Source organism: Muntiacus reevesi, chromosome 5 (assembly GCF_963930625.1).
Source record: "Muntiacus reevesi chromosome 5, mMunRee1.1, whole genome shotgun sequence".
In the NCBI taxonomy this organism is placed as follows: Eukaryota; Metazoa; Chordata; class Mammalia; order Artiodactyla; family Cervidae; genus Muntiacus; species Muntiacus reevesi.
Genome location: NC_089253.1, coordinates 17,408,769 through 17,422,876, shown reverse-complemented (window position 1 = coordinate 17,422,876; position 14,108 = coordinate 17,408,769). Strand labels below are relative to the sequence as shown.

The following is a 14,108-nucleotide window of genomic DNA, read 5'->3' as shown; positions in this document are numbered from 1 at the left end:
GCAGTTAGCCGGCCCGCTCCCGCCCCGCCTCCACCAGCGCTCCGGCCGGCTCGCCTTAAAGGGGACGCAGCTTGAGTGGTGGTTCGCGGGGTAGCCCCCGCTCGGCTCCGCCCCTTTCCCCGCACCTCGCCCCTCCCCCCACTTCGCCCCGCAGCCCTGTGGCTACGCCGCTGAGTCGAGCTCCCCAGTTACAGACTTGTGCAGGGCCGGGTGGAGAGGTTGGGCTTTGCAGTGGAAGCAGCATCCCTGCCGTCTGGGACTTGGCGGAGGGCGTCCCCACTCCAGGGGAAGCCAAGGACCCGCCCTGACCTCTCCTGGCCCAGCCTGGCTCCTTCCCGGCCAGAGCTCCCCTCCTTAGGAGCTGACTCCTGAGGCCGGGGCCACCAGGCTTCCGAAGGTAAGAGGGCTGGGGTGTGTGTGCAGGTTGGGGGAGGGAGTGTCTGAACCATCCTTCTGATGGTTCGAGAGCCCGGACACGCGCGTAGAGCTCTGAGAGAATTCGGGGCTGGGAGGCGGGAGGTCTGGGTGTATAGTGGGCCTGGCTGTGTGACCTTGGGCGAGTAGCTGCCCCTCTCTGGGCCTCAATCTCCTCCTTCATCAATTGTGTATATAGAGACCCCGCCCCTGCCCCCGCCCCCCTCAGGGTTGAGGGTACCGGCGCCCAGTATATCATGAAGCTCATCGGCCTTCCGTGGGATCCGCAGCCCCACTCTGGGCTGGGAGCAGGTGCAGTGGTATAACTGGAAGGGGTGGGGTGGGACCGAGGTGGGTTACAAACTGGGAGCGCCCAAGAGGCCACCTGCGCTTGGAATGGGCTCTGCTATTCTCTGCATTCTCCCCCAGGGCGTACTCCAGCTACAAGAAGCCTTGCGGACAGGAGACCCCGGATATGTCAGCCTGGTGCCCGCTCTTCCAGAAAGCCTGGGGTGGGGGTGGGGGCGCGGCCATCAGAAGTGTGTGAGAGGTGGCCCCCATTGCTTATGTGTTTCTGAGAAGGGAATATATCCCACCTCCTTCCCTTCTCTTCCTCAGTTCCTCTTCGGTAAAACCGTAGTTGGTTTTTACTGATAACCTCTCCCCACCTCCTTTTTTTTTTTTTCCTTTTTTCTTTCGGGGCGACAGTTTGGTGGCCCAAATGAAGGTCTCCTTGTAGTGTGGCAAGGGGATCCTTCCCAGGGCTGCCTTGCATAGGAGTTCAGTTAAAAAATACAGAGAGGAATGCTGCTGTCCAGAGGCCTGAGGGGCCAGGGATGGAGAGCTTCTGGGTGTCAGGAAGGACAGCCTGGTGCTCCGCTTTCCCCTCCCACAAGCAGCTCCAGCACCCAGGGGAGCCAAAGGAGGGAGACTGGGTGTGAGGGTCAAAGAGGAAAGGAAATGGGCTCCTCAGTGCTGGGGCGCTGGGGGGAGGGGGGGTTTGGTTGCTGTGCTCCGGCATCTGAAGAGATTGAGTGAGTCCTTGAAGCACCCTTCCCTGTCCCAGGAGATTCCATGAGCTTTCTACCTGAGAGTGAACCAGGAACAGTCTTCTTTGTTTGTTTTCTTTTTCTTCAGCTCTGGTTTTTGGGGTAACTTCTAGAATGGCCCATCCAGTGACCTGTGTAGGGGTTCTCTTGGCTGATGTTTTCAGATCCTCAGGGTTGTGGATACGCACAACTGGACCTGACCAGGGGGCAGTGAATGGACCAAGGGTCAGGCCTGTCCCTGGAAGGAGCTTTTCTAGCGACATCCTTGGTTTTATCTCATCTTGCTGTCACATGTCTCTCGGTCACTTGGCACTCCTTCACCTCTGTGCCCGGTCCTGTGCTGGACACTGGGCACAGATAGGGGAATTGGACCTACTTCCTCCCAAAAGAGATCCCCACCTGGTGGGGGAGATGGATATAAAATCAATCTGGTTCCACTGCTGAGGGATGAGAGAAGTGAAGATGGCCTTAGGAGGCCAGAGCCCAGAGACTTGAGTTGCAGGGGCATTTGGAAAGGCTTCCCAGAGGGAGGGGTCATGTGACCTGGGTATTGAAAAATGAGTCAGAATTTGCCAGGAGAGAAAAGAGAGAAGCCCTTTCCCAGCAGAGAAAACGTCCCCAAAGTGTCAAGCAGGAAAAAGCCCACTGCCCAAATTCCTGTAGATTCATCACCACCAAGTGAAGTTTGTCGAGTTCATCTGTAACCCTGCCCCATATTAGCTTAGTGTCACAGAAAAGACTTGAATGACAGACTTAGGAGTTTGGACTTTACCTTGAAGGGGTTGGGAAAGCCTTGAGGGTTCTGAGGTTTATTAATTAATGAGGTTAATCTGCCAATATTTGCAGGGTGAGTGGGAGAGACCGGCAAGGGATGGGGAAGTGAGACGTGGGGCCCAGGGACGGGGTGAGGCATTGTACACACATTGTACACACATGCACACACACACGGTGCGTTGGGGTTGATGAGTGATGGACAGTGGATACATTCAGTCTCTACCATGCAGGAATAGAGACTGTCAATACACTGTGGAAAGGTGGAGGGTCACTTAAGAGGGACAGGTAAAGGGACCTGGGCTTTCCAGGGAAGGGGTCATGATTTTCTTCTTGTGTGCTTTCCCACTCCCTGCAGCAGGCTGGATGTTGCTGAGACTCCCAGGCTGTCCATGTCAGCAGTGAGAGATATAAGCCAAGGGTGTGGGGAGGAGCCGCAGCATTGGCTGGGAAAGGCTAAGGAGTGAGTAGGTGGTCATCTCCCATGTGGGGCTTCATAGGCTCCGAGAGGTGGAAAAACACCAGCCTTGATGGTTGTGGCCACAATGGGGGACTAGATCTGAAACCTGAACTCTGTACTGGAAACATGCCTCAAGTGGAGGTTGGATTGGGGAAGGGAAAATGGGGATTGGTTAAGAGGCTACTGCACTAGTCCAGGCAAGAGGTAAAAAGGAGCTGATATTGGGCGGGGCTGGAGCTCAGGAGAAAGAGTGGAAATGATGAGTTGACATTGAGGGTTAATGGATGAAATTCCTTCTAGAATCAGCTGGATCAGGAGTATGTGTCTCCTTGTCTCCAGACAGTATCAGTTTTGCTTCTCAGTGCAGATGTCCCAAGAATAAACTCTTATATATTTTTCTCATCTATTATCCAGCTCTTGGGGCTTCCCTAGTGGCTCAGATGGTAAAAGAGTCTGCCTGCAATGCAGGAGACCCGGGTTTGATCCCTGGGTTGGGGAGATCCCTTGGAGAAGGAAATGGCAACCCACTCCAGTACTCTTGCTGGAGAGTTCCATGGATGGAGGAGCCTCGCAGGCTACAGGCCATGGGGTTGCAAAGAGTCAGACACGACTGAGTGGCTAACACTGTATCCAACCCTTGATGTGCCTCATGACTTAAGGGATCTCATTTCCCTGACTGAACCGAGGCCATGGCAGTGAAAGCGCGGAATCCTAACCACTAGCCTACCAGGGAACTTCCTGCCCTTACGTTTTTTTAAATATCTTCTCTCAACCTTATCAGTGGTAGGCTCAGAGTGGTCCCCATTTCCAGATGAGAAGACTGAGGAGTCCCAGGAGGGACGCACCCAAGGTCACCTGGTGATTCTGAGGCAGAGAACCTGAGTCTTCTACCCTGACGCAGATTTTTCTGGGGGAGGGCACGGCTGCTGCTTGCCGCTGCATTTGGCATGGGGCAGGTGCCTCTTGGGTCAGAGCCAGCGTGGGCAGGGCGTATCCTCCTCCAGAGCCTAGAAGGAAGGTAGCTCCCTCCCGTCCCCCACCCCCCACACACACCGAGGAGCGCTGGCAGTCTGCTGCTTCCCCCTAGAGAGGCCGAGTGCAGGTTCCAGTCCCATCCTGCCAAGGCGCGTCTTTGTCCCTTGTTGGTTCTCAGCTTCCCCACCCGTGCCATGGGGAGGGCAGGCATTGTTCTGCCTCCCTTCTGTGGCCTGGGATGGGTCAGGTGAGGCGCATGCCTCTAAAAGCCCCGTTGCATGAATGCATCCAAGATACTCCTGAGTGGGTTCGTTGGTGACCGTGGTGACAGCTGACCTCAGACTGCCTGTGTGGGAGTGGGGGCGGGCAGGCAGGGCTTGCCGGAGTGGTCAGGCCACAGACTGCACAGAGGCTGCAGGGCTGGCCTTGGAGATCACACCCTTGCAGAATGGCTCCACTGACCGAGCTCCCAGCTGCCAGGCCCAGACCACCTTATGAGGCAGGTATCAAACAGAACAATAGGAAATGGCCAGCCTCTAATCCCTTGCTTTGTTGGGGTTCAAACTGATATCATTTATCCCCATTTTACAGAAAAGAGGCTCATGCTATTATGTGGTCAAGGTCACACAATGAGTTGCAGGACTAAATGGGATTTATTCCAGGTCACACTTGAATGCAGGACTCCTAGTTCCTAGTTTGATTTTCTTCCTACTTCCAGAGCCTTCCTTAGCGTCAGAACTCTATTTACGCCTGCCCCAGGTCTTTTTCCTCCACACATGATGTCAATATCTCATTGATTAGGATTTCTCCTTGGTTGCCTGAACACCAGGGTTTCTTGGCATCCTGTGTTGAAAGTATTAAGTCCACTAGTTGGAGGCTAGGGGTTTGGGGGATGGTCTGCAAGGGACTGCCCAGGAAAGAGAGGACCAGAGCTGAAAGTAGACCCATTTTTAAAGACACTTTTAAAGGCCTTTTGAGAGCATGCCTTATGTTGGCACTCCTCCAATGCATCTGTCTCCACCGCCGGACTGGAATCTCCTAAGGGCGAGGACTTTGCTTCTAAAGCAAAAAGCATTGACACTTTCTGAGCACTTGTGCCTAGCACCATGCTAAGGCCTTTATACAACAGCCCTACAGGGTGGAAATAGAGGCTCAGAGAGCCTCTGTCATTCTGGATGGTAAGCAGAATGGGTCCCGGATGACTCTCAAAGAATAGGGTGTAACACCATTCCAGGTTTGGGGGATATGAACTTGTACTAAATACTCAGGTGATTCTGAAGCAATGAGGCCAGCATTCAGGAACCACTATCTGTGCCCTCTAACCACAGTAAACTCCTCAGGGGCATCTACTCTGCAGTGACTGGTCCCTGTCTGGAGGAGCTCACAATCTGGTGAGAGAGAGAGAAATGAGCCATTACATTGTAACACTTGTAGTAATGGAGGTTTGGTCTCAGCGGAGAGCTGGGACAGAGAAGGGAGTGTCTCTATAGGGCCTGCCACATAGTTGGGGTCCCACAGAATCTGTGGCTTTGAATAAAAGTTTCTGGCCCATCATCTATGAAATTTCTGGCATGTCTTCACACCTACTCCAGGTCTTGAGAATAGTTGTTACTGACCCAATAAGTTTAATTAAACAATTAGCCTTATACTGGGTCCCGCCTAGTGTGGGATTAAACAAAAGAAGCAAAGAAATGATCCTGCCTTTTAGGACCTGAACCTGTGGGAACCAGCATGAGAGTCAGGAATCAAAGTGGGTCAGTTTAGGATGAAGTCTTCCAGAAAACAGCTCAAATGGAGAAGGGCAGAGGTAAGTCCATTTTGGCTCAGAGGAATAAGGCAGCAGCAACTCACAGCACACACTGCATCTGCTCATTCAGCAGATCCCTACTGTGTGCCAGGTACTGTGCTAGGTGCTGGGGATACTGCAGTGAACAAAGCCTGACTTGGTTCCTGCCCTCAGGAACCTATATATTAGTATAGTGCAGGAGGATGACCCCAACCGAGTAATCATGATTAGTGCTCTAAAGGAGGATAGGATGCTCTGAAACTGCTAACAGGGGTGTTTGACCCATACAAGGACGTCAGGCAGGCCCTCCATGAGGAAGAAGTTGCAGCTGAGAGGTTTGTAGTGTTAGCCAACCAGGGAGGGGTGGGACGAGCAAATGCAAGCGCCCAGTGGCAGGGAGGACACAGTGAGCCCAGAGTGAGGGGTGGATGTGGGCTGAGGCTCCGGAGGTGGCAGGGACCCCTGTGCAGGGCTGAGCACAGAGATGAGGTGCTCTGCCTTGGTGGAGGAGATTCGAATCTGTACAACCCGGCACTGTGTGATCCCAGCTGCAATGGAGGAAGTGGCCACAGGTGGCTGTAGGAATCCAGGTGAGGGGTGAATTCAGGCCTGGAGGTCCAGGGAGTTCTCATTAAGGTCTGGGTGTTTTAAGTGGGCTTTAGAGGAAAAACAGGACTTTGCCTGCTTGTATGAATATGTGTTCATGGTGGAGGTCTTGGGAGATAGGATGTTTCAGGCGAAAGGCACAGTGAACACAGAGGAAAAGGGTAAGTCATTTGAGAAAGAGCAAGAAGCTGACTGGGGGCAGAATAAAGTGTGCAGGGATCTCTGGAAGAAGCCCTGTCAGCCCTCCCTTCCTGGAGGAGTGATCTGTGTGTGCGCACAGCTCATCTTCCCGCAGGACATGAGTTGGCCAGGGCTCTGGACAGCAGCTTCTAGATCCAGCTCTTAGCTGCCTTGCCAAGAATGGTCGAGGTGGTCAGGGAGGCCCGGGGGTGGGGGGTTGGGGGGACGGAGGCAAAGGGGCGGAGGAAAGGGGAAGGCTCAAGATGTTGGCTTTGTGAGATGTATCAGCAATAATTACAACCCACAGGGGCTTATTATGTGCCATGCATTGTGCTTTTATCTCATTAGGATACCTCCCAGGGACTTCGGCATCCTTGCCCCATTTCACGGTTGGGGAGCTGGGGCCCAGAAAGGTTGAGCTGCTCGCCCCCAAGTCTCAGCACGCAGGGGACCGCGTTGCGGGGGGGGGGGGGTTCGGTTGTTCTGTCGGGCAGATTGTGACCCTGCTCCCTGTCCCCCGCAGCCTGGCCACCATGGACAAGATCCTGGAGGCCGTGGTGACATCATCGTACCCGGCGAGCGTGAAGCAAGGGCTCGTGCGGCGCGTGCTGGAGGCGGCGCGGCAGCCGCTGGAGCGTGAGCAGTGCCTGGCGCTGCTGGCGCTGGGTACGCGCCTCTACGTGAGCGGCGCCGACGAACTGCCCCGCCGCGTGGGCTGCCAGCTGCTGCACGTGGCCGGCCGCCACCACCCGGAGGTCTTCGCGGAGTTTTTCAGCGCGCGCCGCGTGCTGCGCCTCCTCCAGGGAGGCACCGGGCCGCCGAGCGCCCGCGCACTAGCCTGCGTGCAGCTCTGCCTGCAACTGCTGCCCGAGGGGCCCGGGGCCGACGAGGTGTTCGCGCTGCTGCGGCGCGAGGTGCTGCGCACGGTGTGCGAGCGCCCGGGCCCCGCGGTCTGCGCGCAGGTGGCGCGGCTGCTGGCGCGGCATCCGCGCTGCGTCCCTGACGGCCCTCACCGCCTGCTCTTCTGCCAGCAGCTTGTGCGCTGCCTCGGGCGCTTTCGCTGTCCGGCCGAGGGCGAGGAGGGCGCCGTGGAATTCCTGGAGCAGGCCCAGCAGGTGAGCGGGCTCCTGGCGCAGCTGTGGCGCGCGCAGCCCGCCGCCATCCTGCCCTGCCTCAAGGAGCTCTTCGCTGTCATCTCCTGCACAGGTGCGTGTGCCCTGGGGCCGCAGTGGGGCCCGTGCGTGCAGTCTTCTGCGTGGCGCGCCCCCTTGGCGGTGTGGTGTATGCATGCTAGTGCACAGGGGTGTGTGTGGGGATGTGCTGTGTTCCTTCATTTACTTAGCAGGCCCCTCCTGAGCTCCTGCGGGTGGAGGTGGGGGCTCCAATCCTTTGGTCTGGCCAGGAGGAGTTGGGGGAGGGGGATGAGTGAGTCAACAGGAAGCGGGGGTGATCATCATGCTCTGTGGGTCAGGTGCGTTTCCAAGTGATGATTTTTGAGGCTGTCCTTGAGAGTTGGGTAGCGCCAGGCAGCAGGGGTAGATCGAGACGTGATGGAGCCTGTACCTGTCAACTGTGAATTGTAAATCTTGGCCCTCTGTTGACAGCTGTGGAAATTGGACTGTAGTTTAAATGACTAAAATAAAATTTGTGCCTTCCCTGATTATAGGGTTGTTCATGGGAAAGGAAGGGAATGCACCTGGCAGAAGGAGGAACCAAGGCTGGGTGTGTAAGGACCTAGGTCTTTCATACAATTGGACAACAAATTTTGATGACTAATTTTTTCTTTTTAAATGTCTATTCGGTTCACCTGGGATGTCCTCCCTCCCCTCAAGTCACATTGCTCTCCTTCCTGTTCTTTCCAGCTCCACTGTTAACTGTCTAAGGGCCTTAGGCGTAGTTAGGGGTTAGTACTTTTTTCTTTGCCCAGCTCAGGGCCAAAGCAGTGCCAGTGAAGGTCTGTTGAGTGAATGAGCTAAGATGAGAAAGAGGCCGGGATGCTGTAGGAGGCAAGGAGGTGGCCGCGATGTGCTCTTTGCACAGGGCCCCTAGTTCCTTGGCAGCATGAAGGACATGGGGTGCTAGGGGAGGTGTGGGCCCCATTTGTCCTCTAAGCTCAGCCCTGGCCCCTGTTCCAGAGGAGGAGCCACCGTCTAGCGCCCTCGCCAGTGTGGTCCAGCACCTCCCGTTGGAGCTCATGGATGGTGTCGTCCGGAACCTCAGCAATGATGACAGTGTGACGGACTCCCAGATGCTGACTGCCATCAGCAGGTGGGCTGAGAGACAAGTGGTGGTCAGGTCCCTCCTTGTGTCCCGGAAGCCCCTTCCACTGGGTGGGATTGCTGGGCTAGATTTAGTGTCAGAGGGCTCAGGCCCTCGTGCTTGTCCAGTCCACCCATCCTTTGAGCCCTTCCTGTGCCTGGTCCAGGGCTGGGTGTGGGAAACACAGAGAGCTTTGCTCTAGTGATGCTCTCGGGCTGGATACCAGCTCTGTGACCCTAGACCAGTCAGTGGACTCTCTGAGCTTCAGTTCTCCTGTCTGTAATAGCAGAGGTAGTATAAGACGTTGTCAGGCTCCCATGGGGTCAATGGTAGGAGATAAAAGTACTTTATGAAGTACTTTCGGAGTTTGGCAAGTATGGTAAACAGAGTTTGGGTACTTTTCAGCTCACAGAGCTCTTGCACATCCCCCACCTCATTTGAACATCATCACATCTGTGATCTAGTCACACTTGCCTGGCCAGTGATCTCAGAATATGACACCTACCCTCCTGCCTGCGGGCCTTTGGCTCTGCAGACTCCATCTGCCTGGCATCCCCCCTCCCCCTACCATTCTTTCCATTCCTGTGTGCAGATCCACTGTCTCCTCCATTGGGCCTTCCCGGATTCCTTGTCTTTAATGGGTGAGAGAGTGGGCTCTAGAAGTAAACTGCCTGAGTTCAAGTCCTGGCTCTCCCACTTCTGGCCTGTGTGATTCTGGTCAAGTTACTAAATCCCTCTATGCCTCAGCGTCCTCATATGTAATTTGTAGTATAATTGGACCCATCTTACAGGGTTGTTGTGAGGGTTGAATTAGGTAAAATGAGATGTTATATGGTGTCTAGAATAGTGCCATGGTAGCTGTTACTACCATATTTACTACTTCTTTGCTTTTCTTTGTAGCAGGAGGTACCGAGTATAAAAATAATGATACTAGTGCTTTTTTCCCCGAGTACCTACTATGTGGTAGCTTCATGCTCAGTGCATGCAGGTGTTATCTTGTGGGGGGTCACATGGGTAAATACATGTAAGGCAGAGCAATGCCTGTTGCGGAATGAATAAATGTTATCGGTTAGCCATTGTTATCTCTTGATCCATACAACAACCCTGTGAGGTAGGTGTCGTCTATATTTGACAGAGGATGAAACTGAGGCTAAAGAGAGTAATTGACTTGCTCCAGGTCACAAGCAAAGGTTTGCTGGAGCCAGAGCTTCTGGCCTGGGGGCAGTACTTCTTCTGCCATTGGGCCCCACAGTCCAGGCAGAGGCAGCTGAAAGCCCTGTCCTGCCAGTGCAGCGCAACGTGTGTGGGGTGAGGTTTGGGTCACTGAGAGGGCCCGGCTCCCCCATGTCGGGCTGGGAGCCCCAGTCTCTGCCAGGTGCCTGTGCTTGGCTCGTTTGTAGTTAGTTCCCCAAGGTGTCCTGTTCATCCTCCAGATCCCAGGGCTGTCTGGTGTAGGTGTGAGTCAGTGTGGGGGGATCTCAGGTCAGTCTGGCTGGTCCCTGGGCTGCACCCTCCCAGGGGGCATTTGGGACTCCAGTCCTTGTGTCACTGTCACTCCCCTCACCAGGATGATCGACTGGGTGTCCTGGCCCCTGGGGAAGAATATTGACAAGTGGATCATTGCACTGCTGAAGGGTCTGGCCGCTGTTAAGAAGTTCAGCATCTTGATCGAGGTTTCACTCGCCAAAATTGAGAAGGTTGGTGGGCCCCTGTGCTAGCCCTGGCCTCTGGCCTTTCCCGCTAGTCTCTTGCCAGGGGCAGTGCAGGTCTGGGAGCCAGAGCACTGAGGTTCCCACCCAAGCTCAGTGTGACCTGGGACAATTCACTGCTTTCCTCTGGGCTTCAGGTTTCCCCCAGTCATTCCTCTGGCTCTTCATTGAAGTGTGTGTGTCTGTCACTTTTGGTCCATCCATCCATCAGATATCTGACCGTCTTGCTGTCCGTTTCACCGGCTGTCCATCCATCCGAGTCTGTGAGCTCCGCTGTGTTCTTGCTCCCTCATGGGTCTGCTGCTTTGACTCCGGCGTCTCTGGCCCCCTTTCAGGCCTGTGGCTACACTTGGCCCTGGGTGGCCCAAGTCTGGGGGACTCCTGACCAGGGTTTTTTTTTTTTTCAGGTTTTCTCCAAGCTTTTGTATCCCATTGTCCGAGGTGCCGCCTTGTCCGTACTCAAGTACATGCTCCTGACCTTCCAGCATTCCCATGAGGCCTTCCACCTGGTAAGGACCCCTGCATGTTGCCCCGAGGATGGGTGGGTGGCCTTGCAACCTCCACTGGTCTGGCTAGAGGCCAGATGTGCTCCCTCTGTTGGGGCTTGAAGGCTAAGACCTCCAAGTCCTGGATATTAGCACTGGAAGAGACTTGAAGTCCAATTTTACAGATAGAAAACTGAGGGCAAAGAATGTGTGTGATGGTCCCCCTGGGCCCTAAGTAGAGTGACAGGCCTAGAATGATGGCAGCGGTGTTTCTTGGGTGCCAGCTATGTGGCAGGCACAGTGCTAAGGACATTACACATGTTTGTTCATTTTACTCCCAGAGTAGCCCCAAGACAGAGGTTTTGTCATTTTCTCCATTTTTCAACTGAAGAAACTGCAGATTACGGAGATTAGATTGCATGTCGCAGGCACACTGCTGGTGAGTGGTACAGGGAAGATTCCAGCTGAGTTGGTCTGACTCCTGACCCAACGTCCCTCCTAAACCCTGCTGTCCGTCAGCATCCAGAAGGCCTGTCCTCAGCTTCGGGCCCTCTCGGCTGCCTTCTGGGCCCTCCCTTGGGAAGAGCAGCCTGCAGCCCTGCAGAAGGGGCCTGGGCTTCTTGTGGCCCTTGATCAGTGCCAAAACATCTTTCTTCCTGACATGTGCAGTGGGAAAAGCACCGAACCAGGGATTGGGGTTGCGTGGGATTGAGTCTCAGCTTTGCCATTGACCAGATGTGGTGACCTTGGGCCTGACACTTAGCTCTCAGAGCCTGGGTTGGGGGTAAACCCTTAGGCTGGTGGAACAGGGTTAGATGAGGTCACATTTGTCATAGCCTGTTACACCCAAGGCACTTGATATTACATATATATAGATACTATATTTTAAAAATTTCATCCTTCTCCTGGGCTCCCCTGCCCCCAGTTTCTGTGGCCTGACTCTCATCCCTGGTATATTATGGTGTGGCTTCTCTATAGGTTTGAAAGTTAACACTTGGTAGCACAGAGGGAAAAAAATGGGCTTTGGGTTCAGACAGCAACTTCTGCCATAACCCATGGTGAAGTCCTTGGCAAATTGCATCACCTCTCTAATTTCTTCATCTATAAGATGGGGAGAGTAATCACCACATGTCACCGTGAGGAGGAAGTACTTCACACGTTAAACGTTTGCTGCCACTCATGCTCTGTCAGAGCTGCCCCCAGCTGACCACACTGTGGCCCCAGCATCTCTCCTGGGTGACAGAGTAAGCCGGGTCACTCTGGCCTTCGGGCTCCTCAGGCAGATTGGTTAGCTGATACTTGATAGCTGGGGCTCAGGCCTGCCCTCAGCTGTGAGCAGGGAACTGTTTGTCCCATTAAATAGATGATGAGACTGAGACAGAGTATCCAAGATCGTTTGTGTTGTAGAGTCACCTGCCTGCAGAGCTTAGAGCCCCATGAAGGTAAGGGGCACAGTGGTCAGGAGGACACAACCCCCTGCTTTTAAGAAGCTCTGGTGCTTCCAGCATTGACCACCACCCCACAAGTCAGGGGAACCTGGTGCTGACTCACCCTCCTTTGCTCTCTCAGCTCCTCCCTCACATCCCCCCAATGGTGGCGTCTCTGGTCAAGGAGGACTCCAACTCGGGGACCAGCTGCCTGGAGCAGTTGGCAGAGCTGGTCCACTGCATGGTGTTCCGGTTTCCCGGCTTCCCGGATCTGTATGAACCCGTCATGGAGGCCATCAAGGTGAGCGACAGTCCCCACTGTTCCCGCGCCCCACTCTGACAAAGGTGCCAGTTTGGGCTTTGCTCAAGGCCACACTGCAGGTTGGTGGCAGCTGTCCATCCTTTGGCCCTTGACTGTCTCCTGTCGTCTCCCCCGGCCCGTCTTGTGCTTCAGGCACCCTGAGCCGCCTGCCATTCCCCTAGACGGATCTTCCGGTCTTGATTGTTCTGAGCCTTTGTACGTGCCAATCACTCTAACTTAAACTCCTCTCTTGTGTTGCCTAGATCGCTCCTGCTCCTCCTCCTAAGCCTTCTTGGAGGCTCTGCTTAAGGGTTACCTCCCTCAGGAAGGTGATGGCTGATGACTCTGATGTGACCCCTGATGACTCTGAGTGACCCTGCCCCAGCCCTGCCCCTTGTCTGGATCATGGCCTCTTTGAGCTTCCACAGCCCTCGTACATCCCTCTGCCACACATCGTCACTGTTTGTCTGTGTGTCGGTCTGCTGTTAGACTGAGCACTCCCGGAGCAGACTTATGCCCTACTCTGGCCCAGGCTGGGAACTGGGTATGCAGGCATGAGGCAGATCAAATCTCCTCCCTTTGAGGAGCTCACAGCCTAGTGGGGTGACGGACGTGTTTACCCATAACTCTGACCTAAGCAGCTTATGAAATGCCTGTGAGGATCAGCCCAAGAGCAGTGAGGAGGCAGAGGAGGGATAGATCTCCTCCTGTCAGAGGAGGAGGCTGCAAGGAAGAAAGGGCTTCTGACCCAGCTTCATCTGAACAGCTAGGACAATAACCAGTGTTTGTAGCTAGAGTCACACTTGCCAGTGTCTTCCAATACATTCTGTCTTTTGTTGCTCACTAGAAACCTTTGAGGCAGGTGCTGCTGTTTCAGTTTCATAGATGAGGAAAATGAGACTCTGAGAGGTGTGGTGTTTTATTCACAGTCATGGAGATAGTGAGAATCGCAGCCAGATAGTGAGAATCGCAGCCAGCCTGGGGTTGCCGAGCTCTTTCCCACTGCGTGATTCAGAGGACAGGTTCAAGTGTGGGTGACGGGTGTCCAGGTAGGTGGTGATCCTTTTAGGACCTCTGATCTGACTTCCATTTCTGTAACACAGCAGATAAGTAACCTGAGAAATGTCCCATTGCCAAACACCTAGAAATGCTTGTTAAAATATAACATCTTTTTAAGTATATAGCTGAGCTTGCAAGAGAGTAAGTGGGGATCCACAGGGGCTGAAAGGAAGAGACAACCAAATTCCAGAGTGGTGAATGAGAGGTGATACTCTTTTGCCATGGGGTGGGAAGGGAGGTTGGGTGAGATGGCCAACCTCAGTCCCCATGGGGCGTGAGCTGGTGGGGACAGGAGTTGAGGTTAGGGCCTGCCCCCAGGAGGGAGTTAGTATCAAGGGGCCCCTGTAATTCAGGACCCAAGAAAGGCTTTACTATTAGCAAAATGATGTTCTATAAAAAATGCACATGGTCCCAAATAGACATCAAGGAAAGTTCTCTGGCTTGGATTGGGAAAAAATAAATTTGTCATCACTGGACTGCTCTCATGTGGTTTTAGGGGTTCAGGTTCTTATCTTTTTTTGCGGTTATGGGACCCCTTAAGCTCAGATACTAACACTGAAAGTAGTCATAAGCTTGTAATACCCAAGGGTTGCCTAATAAAAGCAGGAAAGAAACTGCTTTCAAGCC

General features: G+C 54.1%; 1 protein-coding gene across 5 annotated transcripts in view; it reads left to right on the top strand.

Moving 5' to 3' along the window:
• Nucleotides 1-125: 125 nt before the first annotated feature.
• Nucleotides 126-14,108, top strand: part of USP35 (ubiquitin specific peptidase 35) — a 79,577-nt gene continuing 65,594 nt past the window's right edge. For all 5 annotated transcript variants that reach the window (XM_065937009.1, XM_065937008.1, XM_065937007.1 and 2 more), the window contains exons 1-6: nucleotides 126-397; nucleotides 6,765-7,447; nucleotides 8,377-8,509; nucleotides 10,068-10,197; nucleotides 10,617-10,718; nucleotides 12,264-12,422. In XM_065937009.1, the coding sequence (XP_065793081.1) occupies nucleotides 6,775-7,447; nucleotides 8,377-8,509; nucleotides 10,068-10,197; nucleotides 10,617-10,718; nucleotides 12,264-12,422 (1,197 nt within the window). In that variant the 5' untranslated portion in view covers nucleotides 126-397; nucleotides 6,765-6,774. The remainder of the gene's footprint in view (nucleotides 398-6,764; nucleotides 7,448-8,376; nucleotides 8,510-10,067; nucleotides 10,198-10,616; nucleotides 10,719-12,263; nucleotides 12,423-14,108) is intronic.